This window comes from Dendropsophus ebraccatus, chromosome 3 (genome assembly GCF_027789765.1).
Source record: "Dendropsophus ebraccatus isolate aDenEbr1 chromosome 3, aDenEbr1.pat, whole genome shotgun sequence".
In the NCBI taxonomy this organism is placed as follows: Eukaryota; Metazoa; Chordata; class Amphibia; order Anura; family Hylidae; genus Dendropsophus; species Dendropsophus ebraccatus.
Genome location: NC_091456.1, coordinates 125,226,307 through 125,249,039, shown reverse-complemented (window position 1 = coordinate 125,249,039; position 22,733 = coordinate 125,226,307). Strand labels below are relative to the sequence as shown.

The following is a 22,733-nucleotide window of genomic DNA, read 5'->3' as shown; positions in this document are numbered from 1 at the left end:
GGATGCTTGGCGGGATAAGACTGCAGGATATAGTGTTTTCTGCCTTTTCTCCTCTCCGTGCTCACTCACCTCTCAATCCCTCCCCTTTCCATAGAGCATAATGGGCACAGAAATCCTGCTTCTCCTGAGGTGAGGGCGGAGGCTGCAAAACAGCTTTTTCAGTACAGAAGGAAATTCTTTTGGTTTAAAAAAAAAAAATCTATTATAGAGTTTCTTAAAATTGTTTGTACTATTGATACTTGATTTCTGAAAAATGACATATAAATGACAGTTAAGCTTCAAGCCCATTAGCCATTTTATACCATCTATACATGATAAATAATCTATTTAAATGGAATAATATACCATGAGAAATGCAGTGTCTATCACTTTTCTATTCTAAGAAATGTTACAAAATGTTATTGATCAGTGCAGATGAAGGAGGTATTTAATTGTCAAGTATTTCCTTTTGTTGTGTGCATATGTTTTCCCCTGCCCTATAACTGAATGGACAATGATAGCTAATGTTTTACTTTTACACCATCATGTCATACCAGCTTTACAACCTATATGTAAAAGCATTAAGAACCAGTGGTGCAAGTTTTGTTATTTTGCCCCTGTGACCTCAGATAATATAACATTGTCTCAGCTGGTTGCAAAATTGATACAAAAACAAAGTTGACACTTTACTTTTCTTTGCTCGTTTTCCTCCAACTCCAATAACAGAAACAGGGTGTGCTGATAGGAGAGGACTGTCAATCTGTGGATGTGAGAAGTGTGTGGCATGCTGACAGCTTGTTCAGCACACAAAGGCTGCAAAGTGAAAAATGGCTGCCTGCTGAACAGTTTTCAAACGCACAAATTATCAGACATACTATAATTCAATCTGAGCCAGAGAACAGCTCTAACCATTGGTTGGGTAACTGCAGTTATTCTTTGTTGTATTATTTGGCTTGTAACAGAAAGCATAGCTGAATCTTTCATGAGAGTTCTCGCAAAAAAGCATTAAATGTTCTGAGAATTCTATTTTCCCTAGTACAATGTTTTAAATGAGAGTTTAGAGTTCAATAGAGATTTTTTTTCGTTGCTAAAGAAAAAAAATAAATTCAGCTTAATAGAAGGGAGTGTTACTCTTGGTTGACCCTTTACATGGCCAGATCATTGGTTTCAGGGACATCTTGTAATGCGTCATCTCCTGTAGTGAAGCTGTAGGGACATTAAAAGCCAGGTCTGCCAACAGATTATACACTAGGGGGGAGATTTATGAAAGGGTATAAATGTACACCTGGTGTAAACTGCCCACAGCAACCAATCACAGCTCCACTTTTGTTCTACCAGAGCTGAAAGCTGAGCTGTGATTGGTTGCTGTGGGCAGTTTACACCAGGTGTATATTTACACCCTTTGATAAGTTTCCCCCTAGGAGATCAGGTTTTGCATCTTGTTATTCTATTGAATAACTAGTGATGCAAATCTGGTTGACATGATCGGTGTTAGCGCTTGGTGAGGGATTACCATCTAGATCCGTTACTAATTGCACCGTCATCTGCAACTCATCTATCGTACTCCCTACTGTCATTTTTAACTAAGTACTCTGGTGAACCAAATAGTGGGGAGATTCTTTGAGATGTTACAATTAAAGTATATTAACACGGGGGCAGAGGTAGCATAAGCATATGGGACAGTGTGAGGGTGTTCTTTTCAATGAAGGACCTCTATATAGGGACTAAAGTTGTTAAAGATATAAGGCCTATTTTGATCACTGTATTACAGTAACAAGATACCCTGTAAGAGGTCCATACAGAAACAGAACTTTGCATCTTTACAGCTTTACATCGTGGAACACTAGACTGGTAGCAAATTTTCCTTGGCCAACCTCTAAAAATAAAAAGCTATATATGGGATCTTTGGTGTATATATATACTGATATTTCCCAATTATGGATATAACTATAGTATTTCATCCTTGATCATAAAATGTATATAAAGTAATAGATTTGAACAATTTTATAGTGACTATTTCTATAATGATTGGGTTGTTACTCCATAGAGATACATAAAGTTTAGGGAACATAAAATCTTAGTGCATTGGTGTCATCATTGCCAAGTTCATTCTTACCCACAGATTTTGAGCATTGAACAGGGTCCTCTCTCCCTATGTACTTGTCTGTCATTTACTTTTCTTGTTGTTTTTATTTTTTATTTATTTATTTATTTATGTTACATTCAGTATCTTAACTCCGTAACACATGTACTGGGCTCTGGATCTAAAGGGTGCTTTAAAAATAAATAATAATAAAATTGTCATATAAATGCATTGTAAAACCAATGGGGAAATTAAACCCTAGGTCCGCCTGCATACTACAGATGATGACTGAATGCCCAACAGAAAGATACACTGAAAAGAATAAAACCATGGAATCTTTGAAATAAAAATTTCCAAAGCAGACAATCTCCTCAAGAATCCCCACATACTAACCTCACAGCCAAAGGAAACCTGGCTTATGCCATTGGTAAACAATTCCCCCAAACGTCCCTCAGTGCTCATATACCAGTGCCAGAAATGTTGCATTTCAGGCTTTTTCTCTTTTTCCTTCTTGGAAAGCAAACACAAATGCAAATTTATTGTGTTTCACACACAGATTCCAGTGTTCCAAACCTCCTTGATTCTGCTAGAGAAGCAATGTTGTACTTCCATTCAGTATTCTGCAAGGCTTGTATAAAAATGATTCCATTGTTCACAATTGCCATCTATTCACATAAGGTCTTTAAATTGCTCCATACATTTTCACTAAATATGACATAAAAGCTCTTAGAGATATAACCTATAAACAACATCTCAAAAGCAATTTCCGCAACCAGGATAGAGAGAACAAAGTTTAAGTTGGCTCGCTGATATTGATTTTATAATATGCTGTATGATATTTCAAAATAATATACTCATGTTCTAAGTACTCAAGCCTCTCTTAATGGTTTTCATATGTAATTTCCTAATCATTAAATCTAAACCACCAGTTGTAACAAAGCTCTGACTGCAGCAATGAAAAATGTACTTCCCAGCAACATATGGCCATATGAAGGATGGATCATTGTAGCAGAAAGGAAAAGTAGACAGCATCAATAGCATGGCTTAAAGGAAAAGCCACAAAAAATTCACAAATATTTTAAGCATATGGTTTACTGAAAATCATAGTGAACATTGTCTTACGCTACCTTACTATAACCCAAGAGAGAAGGAAGGATAAAGAAAAGGATAAAAGAAAGGTTTGGGAGATCTTCTGTTCTCCTGGAATGTATTCACAGTGTTTAAACACAGTTCTTAAATACATATGTACATTTTATTCCTTGTGACGTGCAAGGGGTGAACACCTGCCAGATACCTCTGGTGCCAGACTCCATCAGGAGCAAAATAGAACAAAGGGGAAAATAATAAAATTAAAAAAAGATTTCAATTAGTTTTACTGATAAAAACAAATGTCTGAGGGTGTCTAAAAGAGTCCATCATCAATTCTTGATCCACTGATCTATCCAAAAACAGTTGAATTTGCCAACTTTAATCAAATGTATAGTATAAGCTTTCTTAAAATATATATGTTTTTTAATCTTTTGTGCATGGCGGTAAATACCATTGTGGTACAGTAAATATATCTTGTCTGCTCCTAAAGATAACGCTAAACACATACTAAAAATATACCCATAGTAGATCTCTATTTATAATACTTGGCTATTGTGTAGACTTTTCTCGTAAAAAAAATCTACTGATATAGCTCTAAGCATATGCTGCTTTATCTCCCTGAAGGGAAATGAGAAAATACAGCAGTGTGTGACAAGTTGAGTAACAGGTCTCATTTAATAGGAAGTACCTCCAGAGTATTCCATTCCCAGGCTCACGTTTCTGACAGAAGCAAGCTCTGGATTTAGTAGAGGTCAAGGAAACCTCAAAATGTAGTGTTTTATTTTAGTGCACTGTTTTTGAAGCTGAACAATTCCATGTTCTCAGTAACTGTAAACAGGCAATTGAAGCACAGCTCTGAGCAATCATATGGTTTAGGATCCCCTTGGCCCAAATACAGACACATTTTAATTAGCAGTAAACAACTCATTTACATAACTTCAAACAGTGCAATTGGTTTTACACAGATGAAGTGGAATAGGCACAACAGCAGTTAACATCTATGGTGATCAGAGCTCATATAACCAATTCAGTGCTCAAAGGCTTGTAGAAAGAAGAAATAAAACAGAAGGGTTTGTTAATAACAGGGCTATTGCTGAATTGCATTATGTTTGATTTTAGATTGGATAGCAAACCAATGAGCTAAAAACTATCAACATGAACCAGGATAAGACTGTATTAGAGAATAATGAACATAATATGAAAAGCCAGGTGGGAGTAAGCCAATACCAGGAAATCTGACTACACAAATTTCTACCATGCCATGTGTGCCCCAAATGTTACAACATAAATGTTATGGAAATTCCTCTATGCATCTGTGAACAATTTTACACAATATTTTCTTGTGGCAAAGAACTTTTTAAACAGGGTAGATCAAAAAAGATGGAAATCCAAAACATCCTCAGACAATTTTTCTTCTTACCCTCTAGAGTAACATGGGTGTTTCATTTCAAAATTCCTAATGTGAAATATCCAGCCATTTGAATTACAGAGATGAATGCAACAACTAGTTACATTTTGAGACAAAAACAACTTATTCGTCACTTAACAACCGGTTTTACTTCGATCCTATAATCATTCTTTGCACTACAAAGCTCAGAGCATTTAAAATAGATTGTGGTGGGATGGAAAGTAATTGAAGCTCTCCACCGTATGGTAAGTGCAGCACAGATGGAGCTTGACATTGGCATCATTGATCTTTTTGCCAAATAGATAGTCCTGTCCCCAGATGTTGCAAAAAAGAAAAGAAAAGCACCAACATAACCTGCACGAATATTTTTGGTACATGTGTGAAATGTATGATATGTCCTCAATTCTCAATTCAAACACCTTGCTTCTGGCTCTTCTATTTGGTGATACACAATTCTATTTGTGGACCCAGCTGCACAACAGGCATGGTATCCTTCCACTTCTTATGAGAAAAGATAACTATTGCCTCATTGAGTAATATCAAGCAACCCAGAGTACAGTTTAATATTTTAGCGTACTTCATGCTAGTAATACACTGTATATGACTGCTGGGGAGTCTGACCACTGGTGCCCTGCTGACTACAAGAATAAGGGTCTTGAGCCCCCTGTTTGAAGAGGTAGTTACTTACTGTATGTGCACTACTTCTCCTTTCCCTTTCATCAATGAGATGTACAGAGATAACTGAGCATTATAAGAGATCCATAATAAAGCGCTATTGTGCCCTGTTCAAATGGGAAAATCTAGACCCCATTTTTCTGTGATTAGTATGAGTTTCAGTGGTTGGTGGAATCCATCCTATCCTGTGGATCAGTAAAACATTTTTCTCATGCCCTATCCCCTGTAAGCTATTACTCTAATTATCTAAGTAGCATGGGAGATGCCTATTGGTAGACAAAAGATGGATCATAAGCCCATATCATACATGGCCTGGTATCTGCATGATGAAGAATAGGTTAAGAGCTCCAAATCTACTCTATGAAAAGCACCAAAGCCTTCATCCCAACATCCCAATGCTAAGTGAACTGCTGTAATTACAGCAACATGGGAAATTCTTCTGCTGCCTCAGACGTTTCACTGTTATTAAATTGCAGACTACAAAGCACAATGAGTATTTGCTTCTGGCTGATCTGTAAATAGAAATGGTCCAGCAAACAACATGCACTTTTTAATTTAACAAAGGTCAGAAGTTTAGTTTATTCAACTGGAGCAACTCCTCCAAAAGCTAACCTGCTTTTTCTTTACTATGGTAAACATCATCTTATCACAGTCCTGCTTAGCTAGCATGAGAAAACAGGAGAAGCAGAAAGGTCAGATCCCTATATTAGCTGATATGTCATGAAGATACATCAAGGAGATGAGCAGAACATGGGTTCAATAGTCGCTTTTTAATTAATTTGAAGAAATGAAGAATTGTTAATGTTAGCCTTTAGACTTCCGCAAAGCCATACATTTTAAACAAGAACAAAACATGCATACATTTTGTCTCAGCTAAGTGATAGTGTATACACGGACTATGAGCTAGACATTGGATAATTCTATATTGTGTACAGTGCTATAGAAGGTTAGCTATGGAAGTTACCACACCTCCCCGAGTCTCAGGTCATATAATAATAAATTACCTTCCTGATTTTTTTTTTTATCCCTGTTGGCTAAATCATAGAAAAATCTAGAAATGTAAATATAAATAGCTATTTTATATTTTAAAAATAAATAAATGAATAAATAATTAAATAATTAATCCAATGCAAAGTTCCCAATAAAATATTTAATTTTACTTGGACATATTAAAATCCATAAAAAAAATGCATTGTAGGCCTTAGTCACAGTTTGTAGAGGACAAAACACATTAGAATATGTTTTTCTGCATGTATTATGAATTTGAATGTATCTATATACACTTGACTCATTTAGGGCTAGTCTTCCCCCCCCCATGGTGCTATATTGGCAGTGTCCTTCCTGATCTGCATGCAGGCCTAGCAAAGGTAAGCTGGGATCCATTTAGTTCTATATTTTACTCTGCAAAATACTAATTATAGTTACTGCAAATCTCCGAAGTTCAAACTGATTTTACCATCTCAAAGTCTTAGCATAAGTCCATTGTTAAAGTCCTTCTTAGCCACATGAGTGAAGCCATGATCCAACATTAACCAACATCGGCAAGAGAGTTACCAAACAATTTAACTATGAGAATGAAATCTGAAGCACATCAAGTGCAATATGTATTAGCCATTAGTTCCCCGCTAATTGATTGCTATAGTCTGGTTACATTGCTTCTAACCATAAAATTCATGTTTCCACCGTATATAGGTGACAGGTGCATTTTAATAACATCCATCTGTCACCTGTGAAAAAAATCAGGTTACAGTGGAATATTAATTTTACATCCATATATCAAGTCTTAACAGAGCCACATCCAGAAACCCATGCATTAAATTACAGATTGAATATAAAATGCTCTTCCAGCAGTCATAACAGAATCCACTTTAATATCTAAATTACATTTTGAGGCAAACTATACCTTGTAAGCTCTTTTATCTACATCCCAAGATGCTAAAAATGCACACTGGCATCATGGTATTGCTGACCAAATACACAAACAGGCATTTCTTAAACACTTGGTGCACTAAACACTAGAAAGATATTAAATCAGAGACCAGAATCAATATTCCAAAGATTGCTTCATTCCATAAAAATTCTAATCACGTTTGAAAAGGTACAGTCAGCAAACTATCCATGCATAAATCATTTTAACAGGGCCCTCAGCGGGGGAGGCCAAAGACAAGGTAGGAAGAGTCTCTAAACACAAACACAAATGTTATCATTTCAATGAAAAAAATCAATGCGATATACAAGTTGCATATGTGCATAGTTGATAAGGTTGAAAAAGACAAGAGTCCATTAAGTTCAACCTATACCCCTTCTCTGTTGATCCAGAGGAAGGAAAAAAAATCTGGTGGCAGATACCAAGAGTCTCATACTATGGGAAATATTCCTTCCTGACTCCAAATATTTATTAGAATAAATCCTTGGATTAAAGTTCCAATTCTAGTGCCCATGTAATATTTTTCAAAGAGCCATCCAGGCTCCACTATACCTCATGCAATAAACCAACCATCATCACAAAACAAAGAGTTCTGTATCACATTTGTGTATATAAAATTCATATGTTGCATTTTGTCTACTGGAAGCAAAAGACTCTTCCTTGAGCTACAATTTGATATATTCAATCACAACATTATAAAAATTCATACTAGTTTACACCTACCTTCTTCAGTTTCATGCCAGACAATCCCTTCCAAATTGACACTGGTGCCAGGTTCACAAGGTCCAAGGCATTCTGGTTCTGTTACTACTCCAACTTCACATGTGTTTACACCAACTGACCGAGTCCTTACTAAAAGCTGCTCCACGGGTGCAGCAATAGTTGAAGATGGTGAAAAATACGATGGCAGAATTGGAGATGAGATGTTGTTAGAAACTGGTGGTGGTGGAGGGGCAGGCACTGTAAACAGGGGATCAACCTGTTAAAAAAAAATATTGAGTTTTATTGACTGCACATTATAAACTTTAATTGATATGATTTCAAATGTATAGGATTTTTTATTTCATTCCTATTGGTCAGTTAAATGGAGATTTTACTTAAAATGTCGACACTGGTATAGCCATTAACTTTGTAACTGTGTTGTCTATCCTCAGTTTTGCCACTTTTTGTTGAAAATTATGGATGCAATGACCTTGGCTTAGCTTTGATAGAAAAGAAAAAAGGTGCAGAGAAGTAGCATTCCCTGCAGAGAATAATTTAATGAGCAGTTACTGAGAACTAGGGCAGGAAAACCTGCTGTTGAAAGTGTCAGACTGACAGGGAAGGCTGTAATCCCTCTTACCAGAAAACTTTCTAGACAACAGTTCTGATAAAGTAAATGGAATAAGTGCAGTATGGTAATGAAGAAAATGGATGTTTTACATGCGAGGTATGTAATTATGAAAATCCTCCCATAATCCTTAAAGGATGGTTATCAATGGACATAGACAATTAGACCATTTAAACAATACAACAGATACCCAGTACTCATACCAGTTATTATTATTTTATTCTTTATATATAAAGTGCCCTTTATTCCAGAGCGTTATACAAGCGATAAGGGGTGACAAACAGGAACGTTACAAGAGGTAAATCGAAGACTGGTACATAGGGAAAGAGGACCCTGCAGTGAAGGATTACAATCTACAAGGGACGGGTTATCTGCTAGTTATTTCTTACAGACGGAAATCTGGGCAATGTTACAAACTGACATACGGTATGATGTGTATATATCTATACACCTTTTAGTAATAATAATTATATATATATATATATATATATATATATATATGCCCATACACCAATTATTAAGAAAAAAATGAGGGCCCTTCTCAAAACAGTTTACAGTCTATACAAGGATAAGGTTTTACACATGGATAGCGTGGAGTATAGGAAGGCAATGCTAAATGAAAGTGGGGATGGGGTGATAGCAGGGTAGCCTGATTACGCTATGTTATAAGCCTTCTTAACAAGGTATTCCAGAGAATTGGTGCAATATGAGTAAAACCTTGAAGACATGAGAGAAAGGTTAAGATCATGGAAGATGTTGGTTATAAGTCGTTAGAAGAACATACTGTACAGCCCAGGTAGGGTGGTAGACAGAGATGAGGAAAGAAATGTGGGGAGAATGGTGGATACTTTCTGATCTGAATGGGCAAGCAGTGTACTTAGTGGCATGGAGGGGGAAACATAGAAGAGTGTTGGCAGAAAAAGACCAACTTGTTCATCTAGTTTGTCCTTATATTTCCTTTATTTAAATCTTAAAATAGATATATGTTATACCAGATATGTTTTAATTCAATTACTGTGGATTTTCCAACCACATCTGCTGGAAGTTTGTACTAAAGCGATGAGTAAACCTCAAGCATGCTGGGGATAATCTGAATCCGAGCGTGCAGCATTTGATTACTCGTGTCTGCTTAAGGTTCGACCATCTCTAAAATACTACCCTTTCAGTAGAATAAAATTTTCTAATATAGCCCATCTTTGGACCAGTTCTACTTTAGAAATGTATTTTGTAGATGTGGCCTCCAGAACTGAACATAAATGTACAAATGTACGTACAGTACAGTCTCAATCTCCTTTCTTCTACTGATTATACCTCTAGCTATAGAGCCCAGCATTTGGTTAGCTTTCCCTAGTGCCTGGCTGCACTGACTCATCGGTCAGCTATCACTACCCCTAAATCCTTCTATTCTAAAGTCTTTGCTAACACAGAACTAGCAATACTATAGTCTAATGGAGAATTTCTTCTGTCAAAGGGCAATATTCAACTAGAATGAAGAGAGTTTGGAGAAGGAAGGATCGATTATACACTATGTACCAATACACATATTATTTTTACTATTAGATTTAATACATTTAGTATACATTCCTAACACATATAGGTACCTAAGATTATATATATATATATATATATATATATTTATTTATTTGCAAGGGTCATTATAAATTGACTTTTTTCTTTTTCATTTTTTTCAATCACCCCAGCTGCAACAATGCTACAGGGATAGGCAAGGGAAGGCAATTATCTACAGTGGAAAATACACACTGGTCTAACAGCTGTTGGTGGCAATGTGACAAATCAAGCAAAGTAAGAAAAAACCTCTTTACAGTCTTGCAGTGTTATTTTTACTTGATGTCTGCCAGGTGTTCATGCTTGCTGTAAAGTAGCAGCCTGGCAAGAGATATTAATCAGAGGATTGTCGACGTGAAGGCTGCATATACATCTATGTGTTTACAGAGGAGTAACTAGAGGATGGACTTGCAAATATATATATATATATATACATATATTTTTTTTTTCATAAGCAATCCAAATGCTAAAATGCAAATTGGGAATGCAGTTTAGTTCCAACTTGTCTAACATAAAAGTATACTGAAAAGGTTGAAAGCAAATGTTCAGTAATTGTTAACTGGCTTTAATGTCAATGTAATTTCATTTTCTTCAGAGTAATGTGTAGGTGTGAAAACATCTAAAATATTGAAAATATGGTATCTTGGGTATTTATCCTAACTATAAATAACTAAGGGTGAAGTACAGCTTGTAGACTTTTTTTTTTTAAATATAGCCTAATAACCTTATTACAAAATTTACTTCAGAGGGTGGGAGAAGTATTTTGGTTATATTACAGCAATAAGGTTATAGTCATGAAATAATGGTTAGAACTGAGCTACAAAATATGTAAGATGACGGCTTAGAGCTGTATTACACTGCACAATATTCCTAATAAGGGAGTGCTTATATGCTAGATCATCACTCACTTACAGAGCCTATTAAATGGCTCGATTACTGTGCAGCAAGGGTTGTAAGGACATCGTTAGCGATGTCCATGCAACCCTTTCTTTGGTGTGAAATAATAGAAATACTTACCTGATCAAGTTCCCTGTGTCTTCCAGCCATGTCTGTGGGATTTCCCGGTCTTAGCAGCTGCAGCTCTCACTTCTGAAGTGATAGGCCAATCAGCCAATCACTGGCCATGGTGCTGCCTTGTCTCCCATGTAGTGATGTACAGTTAGCGGCCAATGATCTTTAAACTTGCCAAAAGACAAAGATCAACCGATGATCGTCTCTTCAGCTGATCGTTGACTTGTCTTGTCGCTTCATGTAATAGGGCCCTTAGGGTCCCCTTTATCTTCTTATTGCTGTGTACATATTCTCAGACTTTTACTTGTATATACTCTACATTCTTTTGGCAGAGTAAAAGTGGTAATACACTGTAGATGTTAATGCTAAACACTTATTCAGACCAGCTATTTTCCCCCATATACTTGCATGCTCAGCTGAGCGTACATGTGTTCTCGAAGGAAGCAAGCCACTGCCAGAATCTTTACCAATGACTTACACACAATATCAAAAAGATTGAGCTATTAAAACATGAGGTATTGAAATTGTAATATGCTCTTCTTTCGATCAAAATCTGCTATCAGGGTAGAGTTGAGACACCACAATCCACACTAGATGGTTGACTGGTTCCGCCTAAGTGGGTTCTGCCAATATTGATATAATGTGTATTTCCATTTTCAGGATATGTTCCTACACTGCAAAATAGCCATTAAAAAAAAAAAAACTGTAAAAATAGGTACAAAAATCATGCTTTTTAAATTTGTCTAATGTTTTACATTAAAGTTTGTACAAAAGCAGCCAGAGGTTGTATGAAAGATAATCATATATCAGTAAATAATTCTTTAGAAATACAATGTCACTGTTAACTGTTTAACCACTTGTTTATCATTGAACCATATAAAATGTAAAATATCCTGAAGGAGACTGCTGATGAGTGGAGATGTGCTTAATGTATTGACTTGCAGAGGTCAGATAGGATAGGTACTTTTTGCATGGTAGCCCAGAAAAACAATTAAAAATTGCAGAACCAATACATATGACACATGAAAGATCAAGTAATTAAATGGCAGAAACATTACAAGCCATTGAAGGAATTATGGTTTCAAAAGACATGTGGAACAAACTGTTCCTAAGCCCCATATTTGTCAAGGGATATGCTAATTATTTTATCACACAAGCTGCAAGGAGAAAAGGTATAACAAATCATATTGGTCTCCAGAAGATGATAAAAATGCGGCTGATTCACAATGACAGAATCATAAAATGCCTCTGGCTTTTAGCTTTTTCTCAAAATACACAATTTTTAAGCAAAATAATAATATTAAAAAAAAGAACGAGTAGTGAAAAGTTAAGAAAGAACAGCTTAATGCTAGAAAGATGCTAGAGTTTATCAAGTATGATTTATAAGCAGCACGGATTTAGCTGCAGGATAACATTGCTGTCTAATTATGAGTAGTCAGACAACAGCTACGTGAACACATCAATTATGGACCACAGCCAAAAGCCCTTGAGATCTTGAAAATTAGCTTCCAATGCTCAGTTTTACAAGCTTGCATCATAAAGAATATTAATAGGGAGCTGAAAACTTACCATGGCATTTCAGTCACTGAAATGAGAAATCAACCCCACTGTATACAACAGCTCCGAGCAACAACTATATGTATTTAGTATTGGAGACCCTTGGGGAAATATTGGACATTTTAAGCATATATAGCTAATTTCCAGCTTACTTTAACATAGATAACACAACCAACAAGGATGCTTGGAGTAGTTTTTACCATGATGCATGATCCAGTATGCCAATGTCAGAGACATGTGTCTTAAAGAGAAAATGCAATAGGCTTCTTGTGTTGTATCAGCTTTGGCCTAAAATGCTTAAAGCGTAACTGTCATATTTTTTTTTTTATTGCAGAAATCAGTAGTATAAGCAATTTTAAGAAACTTTGTAATAGGTTTTATCAGCCAAAAAAGCCTCCTTCTGTACTCAAGAAGCAATCTCCCAGCCTCCCCCCCCCCTCATTTCTTATCTGTGCATTATCAGGCAAACACGTCTTCATTACAGAGAAGCCAGTGAAGACGGGCTCTGTTCTCTCCATTCTATCCTTATGGAGGGGGGAGGGGCCGAGGGAGATGAGGGAGCAGGAAGAGGTGACATTAAGGTCAGCTGTTTGTAGACTGTCTGGGCACCTAAAACGCTAATTTCAGGGGTCAGAAAGGTCAGTGCTTATCTATGAACTTACTGAGAGAAGATTTCAGGGTGTTGTGCTTTGCAAGACTGCTTCGTGCTCAGTCACTCCTAACAGCCCCTCCCCTCTCCATAGCCACATAATGGACACAAAAATCCTTCTTCTTCTGAAGTGAGGAAGGAGGCTGGGAGATTGCTTTTTCAGTCCAGAAGGAAACTCTTTTGGTTTATAAAACCTATTACAAAGTTTCTTAAAATCGCTTGTACTGTTGATATTTAATGTTTTCAAAAAATGGCCCTGAAATGAACGTTACGCTTTAAAGGTTAAAGAAAAAAAAAATAGATACTAGCCATGTATTATATAAGTAAATCTATACCCTTCTTCATGACAGGGAGACCCCCTCTCAACATTTCCCATTCATTGTACTTGCATTTCTGTTATTATATGTACAGTATTATAACCCCTTGCTACACATACACCACCCAGGATCTAAATGTGCTCTAAAAAATAACAACATAACAGAGATGAAGAATAGTCATGACCCAATAGATTTCCTCATTATCACTTTATTCTGTATTCTGTGTTACTCCAGAAAAATCACCATGGCTAAAACAATCCACTATATTTCCCCTTAACCTTTCAAGCCAATAAAGGGAGGTTGACATTTGTCTTCAGAGGACATAAAGTATCTAATGGGTAAAAGTCCGCCTTGCAATGGACAGTTAAATAGATACATTTTACATATCTTGTTGCATAGGCTTTTTTAAATCTAGCCAAAGCAAAACATTCCCCCCATACACACACAGTTATCTTTGCCCATCTTTGGGAACAGACAAAATTGCAATCGTCAGAGAGACTATTGTGCCTGTGCAAATTCACAAGCATTCCTTTCCATTGCTTTTTTGTCTTAGCTCAATTCAGAAAGTTAAAAGAGGCAAGCAACCCTGCCAATAACTAAAGTGCAATTGCTGGGTGTAACCAGGTTTATCTGGTTCCAGTCAGACAGCATAAACAAACCAACACATTTCCCTGCCCCCAACCCCTTTGTTATTTTAAGAGACACAGTAGGCTTAGAAGTTGTGTCCTCACAATTCATTACCCAACCTCCCTTGTGCAAAGAAGGCTCAGTACCACAACAGTGACAAAATCTATAGCCAGACATTCATTTCCTGTACCTCGGCACTTATTCTTAACTCCTTTGTCCATTGCAGTTGGCTACCAACTAGGTTTTAATCTGTAAACAAATGATTTGCTCTACAATTAAACTATTCATTTCTTTTTTTCCGTCTCTTCTTGGAGGTGGTTGGCAGCTCTCCAATCTGAAGGCTCATAGGTTTTTCTATTATTTAGTACTCATGATGGTTAAAAAGCAATAAGCTCATTTGGAGTTTATAAAACTGTAAGCCGTCAACAAAAGCATTAATGCTTCTCAGAAGCACCGTGGCCTTTGCTTACAAAATTAATAATGTAAAAAAAAAAAAAGCAAATGTACTTTGCACTGTTGAAGTGCTGAGAGTCGCAAATGACAAAACAGACAATCTACTTGAACTGTAAAACATATTTTTGTTGTTTCCAGGTCGAAAGCATTGACATCTTAGAAGCAGAGCAGTTTTGAATGATAGTCATTTTACTATGCAAAAGAGAGCTACAATAAACAAATGGCTAATAGATCATTGCGCTTCATTTCACATGTTCTGACAATGTAAAAGAGAAATAATGTTGGTCATGTGACTTGGGTATGAGAAAAAAACATAAGATACCCTGTTACCTAATGAATAATATCTAAAAATAAAATGTATTGCTCTCAGTGGGGTAAAACAAAATAATGGCTCAGAAAATAAAAAGCAAGCTTTCAAGGCCTCTCTATTCTCTCTAACGAACAAACCTAAGTTGCCTTAAAACCTGGATATTTTACATAATTTCTTTAACTTTTTTTTACAAGATGTACCACGTATGTAAGACTGTTATTTTGTTTCTTATTGAGACCAATAAAACATTGACTGGGTCATGTCCCTTATAAAAGCCAACTATGATTATGAACTCGTATTGTTTCCATTTGACTAAAACATGCAAACAAGAGTGGCCCTGTTTTGGGGAAACAAAAATCCTTTCGCCAATCTCAAATAACCCCTTGTAATGGTTACAGGCCTAGAAAAATCTCTATCTTATTCAACCCTACTCAAACTTTAAGGGGTATTCCCAACTTACCAGCACCACTTAACACTCAGCTTGATATTATTCTATATCCTTTACCAATTCCTGTTATCATCAGACTTTATTTATAAGGACAAGACTTGGGGCTAAATACAACATAGGGTGATTTGCATTTCTTGTCACAGTCAGAATAAAGTTTCTATATAGCAAAAACATTCAAAGTTTATAAGACAGCAAGACTAGGTTACGAGATACATAGTCATGTATCAAAGTGGTTTGGTCACACCTAAACATCTAAAATTATTGCTTCATTGCTCTCAGTAACAGTAGGATATTGCACTGCTATCTGTGTCATTGTCTATGCTTTAATATTATATCTTGCTTGGTGATAGTTTTGTGATACCTGGAGGTTCTAAAAATATCTATATTCAAAAAGAGAGGCTGTGGGGGATAGTGTAGAAAGTTCCAGTAACAACTTACATGATTGTGGGAAAGGACATCAAAAAGCTTCTAACATTGCAAGCATTATTGCACACTGTTGACATGGGAATAAGAAATTACCATAGCTTCTTCCCAGCCTTTTTTTACACAAAACAAATCATTTTCTGCTGCAAGCATACTAATGGCCAATAGCTTAAAGCTTTACATTGTTATGTTAAAATTGAAGGGGCACTGTTAAGTTTGATAACATTGCTACACTATTAAACACTGATCTCATTGTTTCATGATGAGCTTTTTATAGATGTTCATTCTCTACATCAGTTGTAAAATACTTGGAATACCAATCTTCAATATGGGACTTAGGGTACTATTACACAATATTAGGCTATGTTCACACTACGTATATTTCAGTCAGTATTGTGGTCCTCATATTGCAACCAAAACCAGGAGTGGATTAAAACACAGAAAGGATCTGTTCACACAATGTTGAAATTGAGTGGATGGCCACCATATAACAGTAAATAACTGCCATTATTTCAATATAACAGCCGTTGTTTTAAAATACCAGCAAATATTTGCCATTAAATGACGGCCATCCACTCAATTTCAACATTGTGTGAACAGAGCCTTTCTGTGTTTTCAATCCACTCCTGGTTTTGGTTGTAATATGAGGACCACAATACTGACTGAAATATATGTAGTGTGAACCCAGCCTTAGGGAGCAAGCAAGCGCCAACCTGTCATGTCAGTGCTTGTTTGATTGTTGTTCCCCACTCGCTGTCTGTGCTATTACACACAGACATCAAACAGGGGGAAGGGGGTTGGGGAGCTGCAGGAGGGACTGCCCAGATGATTGTTAGATCCTTAGAGTACTTTTAGGACCCTTAGTACCCCTAGGGTACTATTACACGAAGCAATTATCATCCATACCTGGCCAATTATCAACTGTTCAAGGCCATAATAGTTTCATGTTGAAAGGCAACAATCAGCCGACATCCATGACGTTGGCTGAACATTGTTTTAAACCATGAACCAAAATCACAATAACATTAGTGACGGTCTGCTGGCCGTCGCTCTGTATAATAGGATTGGCAGCAGCAGACTGCCACTCTATTCTATGGGCCACCCTAAACATTGCCTAGGCAGCCCCTCCCACCCTAAAGATTGCCTGCTCCCCCCCCCCCTTTCATATCAGTGCGTGTAATAACAAAAACTGAGTGGGGAATAAGGGGCAAGCGAGTGCCTACCTAACAGGTTGGTACTCATTTGCTTCCTCATATCGGGAAGTGTAATAGTACCCTTACACTAAATATTATATACCACAGCTCTTAAAGTGTATGCTCATATATTGTTAGCCCAGCAAACCCACTACTCTATGGAATAATTAAGGAAATTTGGTAAAATATAAGAATATAATGGTGTATAACCTTTTTCCCATAGTTGCAGTTTACTTTTTTATGTTAATAAAACATAGTGTGATCTTTTATTTTAGAGTTTTTTTTCAATTCATTAAATAAAACTAATAAAAAAAAAAAATCTAGTATTGATTGCAATTCTCCAAAAAGGTCAGTCATCTCAAGTATACACTTGAGAGATTATGTGCCTTTAGAGGATCTACCAATTTTTGGGCAATAATCCCTGCTTCCTAAAGAATCCTTTAGGTTCACTAATGCTGCACAATGATATATATTTGAATTATGCATGAATGATACAGTTTAATTATGTTAGGGATCGGAAGGCTGGATCAGTGCAAAATCATCTTAAGTCTTGTCAGTAGGCAAGGGGGGATTCAACATCAGGGACAGGACCATAAAAATAACATGAAAATTATTGTTCTTTATAAAAATAAAAAAAATGTGATAAAAAAAATCCACAGTATTATTATTTCTTACTAGATGTGTGCACAGTACAGTCAGAATGTGGAAATTTCAGTCACATTTTGCAACTAATTGGAAGCAGATTAGGATTCTGCCTAGGGGGAATGTTGTCAAACTAGGAGCTGGAGCAAATGAAGAAAGAGGTGAAAGTATTGTGAAGAGCTGACAGATTTACAGTGCTCAAGGCAATAAACGGGTACTAGATGAAAATGAATATGCTTTACTGTAATGCATGCAGTTCTGTCAGTCACATCTGAGCCATAACATCATACAACTAGGAAACAATGACTTTTAGCTTATTTTAAAAAAGGCTCCGACCTGCATGTTAAGTAAAATAAATGGTAATTTAATACTGCGTAAGCTTAAGACAAACCAGAGAAACAAAATATTATGTAGTGCAATGTGTGAGTTTAATGGGCAAAATCTGTAGCACAAGGCACAATGGAAATGTGTGGGCATGATGGAAATTTACCGGAGTCATTCCATAAAAATGTATCTAGAGCAAATGAAATATAATAGGCTATTGAATTGTACAGTCCTAAAACCACAAAAGAAGACCTGTCACCACTACCTTTTTAATCTATGTGCTAAATATATAGCCGTTGTGCTAAAAATAATATAATAAACAAAAAAACAAGTACGTCGTTGTATTTGTCCTTGAGAAAATTCTTAAAGAACATGCAAAAGCAATGATCCCCAACTAATGGTCTTCAATCTTTACTCTTCGGATGCTTATTTGAGAGTGACCTCCCTTCCTTTTCTTTCAATGTGATTGTTTCAGCTGTGTTCAGAGTAGGAAAGACACAGAATAATAATGGCTCAGTGTATGCCCTAAATGCTATTACCTAATTATCATTCAGGTTCCTGCCTGCTCTCAACATGATTGCTTCCAAGCAGGAAGTATCATGGCTCATTGGGTGGTCCATGACTTCAACAAATTAGTCTAACTAACCCACACTTTGTGTGTTTGACTATGGCCAATGAGGTTAAGTTATAAAGTGGAGACGGAAGAATAAACTGTCAGTTTAGAACACACGTCTAAAAGATCACAGGACATTTCAATTAATGAGTACAAACATACAAAAGTTCTGAAATCCTCAGGATTGCCTCCACTAAACAAGGAACAGATTTTTCTGTCAAAAGCAGATGTTAGGAAATACACAAAGAAATAGAGGTTTTTGAAAGATCCAAATGATCATTTGTAAGGACAAGTGTATGCGTGAAAAAGTAAATGAGTTTAACCAATAGAAATTTGTTTAGCAAATGTGGAAATCCATTCAACATTCAAAACAAAGTAATTATTAGAGATGCGTGACTAGCTAAAAAATTCAGTTTGTGAGGTTTGAGGGGTTTTTTTTAACCGCAAAACCTTTTTTTTTTTTTTTTTTACTGAACCTGAAGAACCACACTTAAACAGATAAACAATTGCAGGTGTGTAGCTATTTTAGTTAGGTTCACAAAAATCACTCATCTATACTTGTCCATGCTCCCCCGGTGTTGTCCTCTGGGTCTTCGGTGTCTTCAGCTATCTCCAGCTCCCTCAGCCAATCACTGACTGAGGGACAGTGTGGCAGCCAGTGACTGGCTGAGCGGAGAGTCACAGCCCACTCAGCCAATCACTTACTGACTGACTTATGGCCCTATTCCACTGAAAGATTATCGTTCGTTTTCGGACGATATCGACCGCTACGGACGATAATCGTTCCGTGGAATAGAGTGCAACGATCAGCCGACATCGTTCATGTCGGCTGATCGTTGCAGTCGCTTGTTTTTCAACATGTTGAAAAACAAGCGACTGATATAGCAGCGATCTGCCTGCCGTCGCTCCGTTGAATAGGAGCATCGGCAGCAGACGCTGCTATATCCTATGGGCTGCCCGGACAATCAGCGATCCTCCGAGCAGCCCCCCCGCAGCTCCCCGCCGCCCCTCCCGCACTCACCCGCTCGCTGCAGCCGCGTTGAATAGCGGCGGCAGCGAGCGGCGAACGAGGAGCAAACGAGCGCTAATAGCGCTCGTTTGCTCCTCTAAAACGACCCGTGGAATAGGGTCATTAGAAAGGACAGCACTGCACTGTCCCTTTTACAAATTCTTAAGATGAAGCTAGCAAAAATTAGCTTCGTCAATGACCATTATTATTATGATTATTACAATCATTAATATATATCATGTATATAGAAAAATGAAGTAATTAAGCAGTTAGTTAATTGTGGTGTATTCTGTTATTTCAGCTAGCATAGACCCATTTTGGACTTTTTACCGCAAGATACATGATGGTAAAAATTGAGATTGAAGAGTCTTCATATTATGTCTAAATGACATTATGAAGCGTAAAAGGCACTTAACACGGGACAATTATGAGCCCATAGGCTTAATAGCCCAAAGGAAAGTTGAATCCCGATAATTTACTACTGAACCAATGTGCCAATATACTATGCCAATATTCTATGGGTTCCCTGAACAATCAAAAAATCGTTTCGGGAGCCCCTCCCGCAGCTCCCTGATGTCCCCCTAACTAACCCACTTGCAGTTGGCACGTGTAAAAGTGCTGCCAGTGAGCGGGGAATGCTAGCAAGAGAGTGCTGATTTGAGAGGTTGGCGTTCTTTTGCTCCCGCTGATCAGCCTGTGTGATAGGGGTTTTACAAATATCAGTAAACCCACTTAGGAAACGATTAATATTTTTAGCAAGAGTATTAGGTAAATTTGCCATTTAGCTGAATGGGGACACAATGGCTTAACGATTGCTACCAAATAAACGAAAATTTTAATCCAAAACATTTGCATTTACTAATACAATATAACATACACCAGACACTGAAAATGTGAAGCTAGAAACTGATACTTATGAATATTGTCTGTTGTTCAACTGTGGACTAATATACATTATGTTTTTCTTCAGGCTTTCCAGACAATCCAGTAACATCACTGCTATTCTGGTTCCAACATCTATAAAGGCAGTCTCTACCCACAGAGACTACAGTATACAATATATAATTTCATTTTAAGTACCACTAACTGCAAATGAGAGTTTGGGTAACAAAAGTGGAGGTATTCTTCAAAAAGTACAAAAAGTGTTCATTTAGTTTCCATTAGAGCTACTATTGGCACGAAAGAGAATCCCATTCTGAACACACAACAAGAAAAGTATTGAAACACAGCAGTTATAAGGTTATAATAAAGCTCAGATTGGATAGCATTATCCATGTAGTGTGGTAAACCACACACAAACAAACAGCTCGGTATGAAGAATGAGAGCCGTAAGGCCAATCCCTTCCAATTCAAACATCATTATTGCTATTTAACATGAGCCATTGAAATTACCCAGCCAGAAAGAGGGGAAAGGAAATCCAAAAATAATTTGGTCTGCCTGAATATTTTGTAAACTGAAACTGCAGGTTGTTAAATAAAACTTACTACTTACTTAACCCTTTTATAATGTGCCCTATAAAAGCCATCTCATGGGGTTAAAGTTCATGGTTGTTAGAAACTGATAATTCCTTCTACAAATGTGTTTCCATGGCTAGAGCATTAACAACCTGTGGAAATGTCATAATGTTTACAGAATCCGAGCTTTCATAGACCGAAGGCTGATATTTTCCTGCAAACCTATCCCTTTTTGAGAGTATAAATATTACATCTGTATTCTAAGTTTAGGCTTGAAGCGAAAGTGGTTTCAAAAGGTTTTGAAATGATTTTCTTTGATGGGAAGCTATTTGATGGTTGAAAGGACATTTTTCAGAAAGTAACCTGGAGAGCATTATGAAAGGTTAGTGTGATGAAATCATACACTGTATGATATTCATTAAAACAGTTTTCAGCATGTTCAATAAAAGGTTCAGAAGCAGTAATGTACGTTGGAGTTACTTTTCATTGGTTTTTTATTGTTTACCTAATTAGTTTCCTCCTGTTTATTTTAACAATATTTGTACCCTTAAAAAACAGTGTTTGTGGAGTAAATGAGTAAATTGTTATCACAGCATTTTAGGAGCTGTGTACATCCATCAACCCCTGTCACATGAACAATTACAACATTTGTAGCCAACAGAGGTGAGGACCCAACTGCAGACTGCCATGTATTAGTGGTGATATGTGAACAGCATAGCTCTTTGCCCTAGGAGGTTATAAGAATCAATAGAGGCTTATGCATTTCTGCCATGTTTTACTAATTGCGCAGTGGTGTGGCTAGGCAAATGGTCTTCTGTAATAAGTAACCATGATGGTGGCTTTTAGGGACCCACCCACTATTAATTTCTTAAGGATAACCTATTTAAAGATTCCCCCCCCCCCATACGATGCACAGCCCTTGGTTCAGGAGTTTAAAAATTGTATAATATAGGGGGAATTTTAGTGCTGGTTTGATATATATATATATATATATATATTTTTTTTTTTTTTTGTGAATGGCCCTTTCTGTTGATTAGCTCTAAACGATTCTCCAATTGTCTGAACACCTGCAAGGTTCTTGTCTAGGTTACTAAGTTCCTGACATTGATGCCTATTGTGTCTTCTGAAGTATGAACAGGGTTGATTCCATAAGTTTTAGTGTTGATGTTTTGACGTACTTGAAAGCAGGCTGTAGGGTCATTAGACACAAAGCAAGCGTACAACCCTAATCCTACATCCTAAACATATACAATTACCTTTTAATGTGATGTGTTGGTCCCTATCTGTACCTTTTTAGTGTAAGATAAGTGACCAGGGCTTTGGGCAGCAGGCTACAGTTCCCATCAAATATTGCTGATATGTACTCCAGACTGCCCTTCCCCCTTACGCATTTTATATTGCGCTCCCTCACTGCTCGTCTCCTCAGTCTTTATACAGAACAATTATTGACCAGATAAATGTTTGTAGGAACATTTGTTCCCGATAACAGGCCTGTGTAACAGGGATAGTAATCTGCTGACAAAATAAAAACGTTTGTTTGTCAGCTGATTGTATCATTTATGCATATTACTGTTCACACAGGGCAAAGCATGCCTGACAATGAATAATGAAATTAAAGGGCCACATGAACTATCCAGCGACTATC

General features: G+C 36.9%; 1 protein-coding gene across 6 annotated transcripts in view; it reads right to left on the bottom strand.

Annotated features, from left to right (window-relative positions):
• The window catches only part of ZNF608 (zinc finger protein 608), a 70,016-nt gene that overhangs the window by 36,044 nt on the left and 11,239 nt on the right, over positions 1-22,733 (bottom strand). For all 6 annotated transcript variants that reach the window (XM_069962635.1, XM_069962636.1, XM_069962634.1 and 3 more), the window contains one exon: positions 7,885-8,140. In XM_069962635.1, the coding sequence (XP_069818736.1) occupies positions 7,885-8,140 (256 nt within the window). The remainder of the gene's footprint in view (positions 1-7,884; positions 8,141-22,733) is intronic.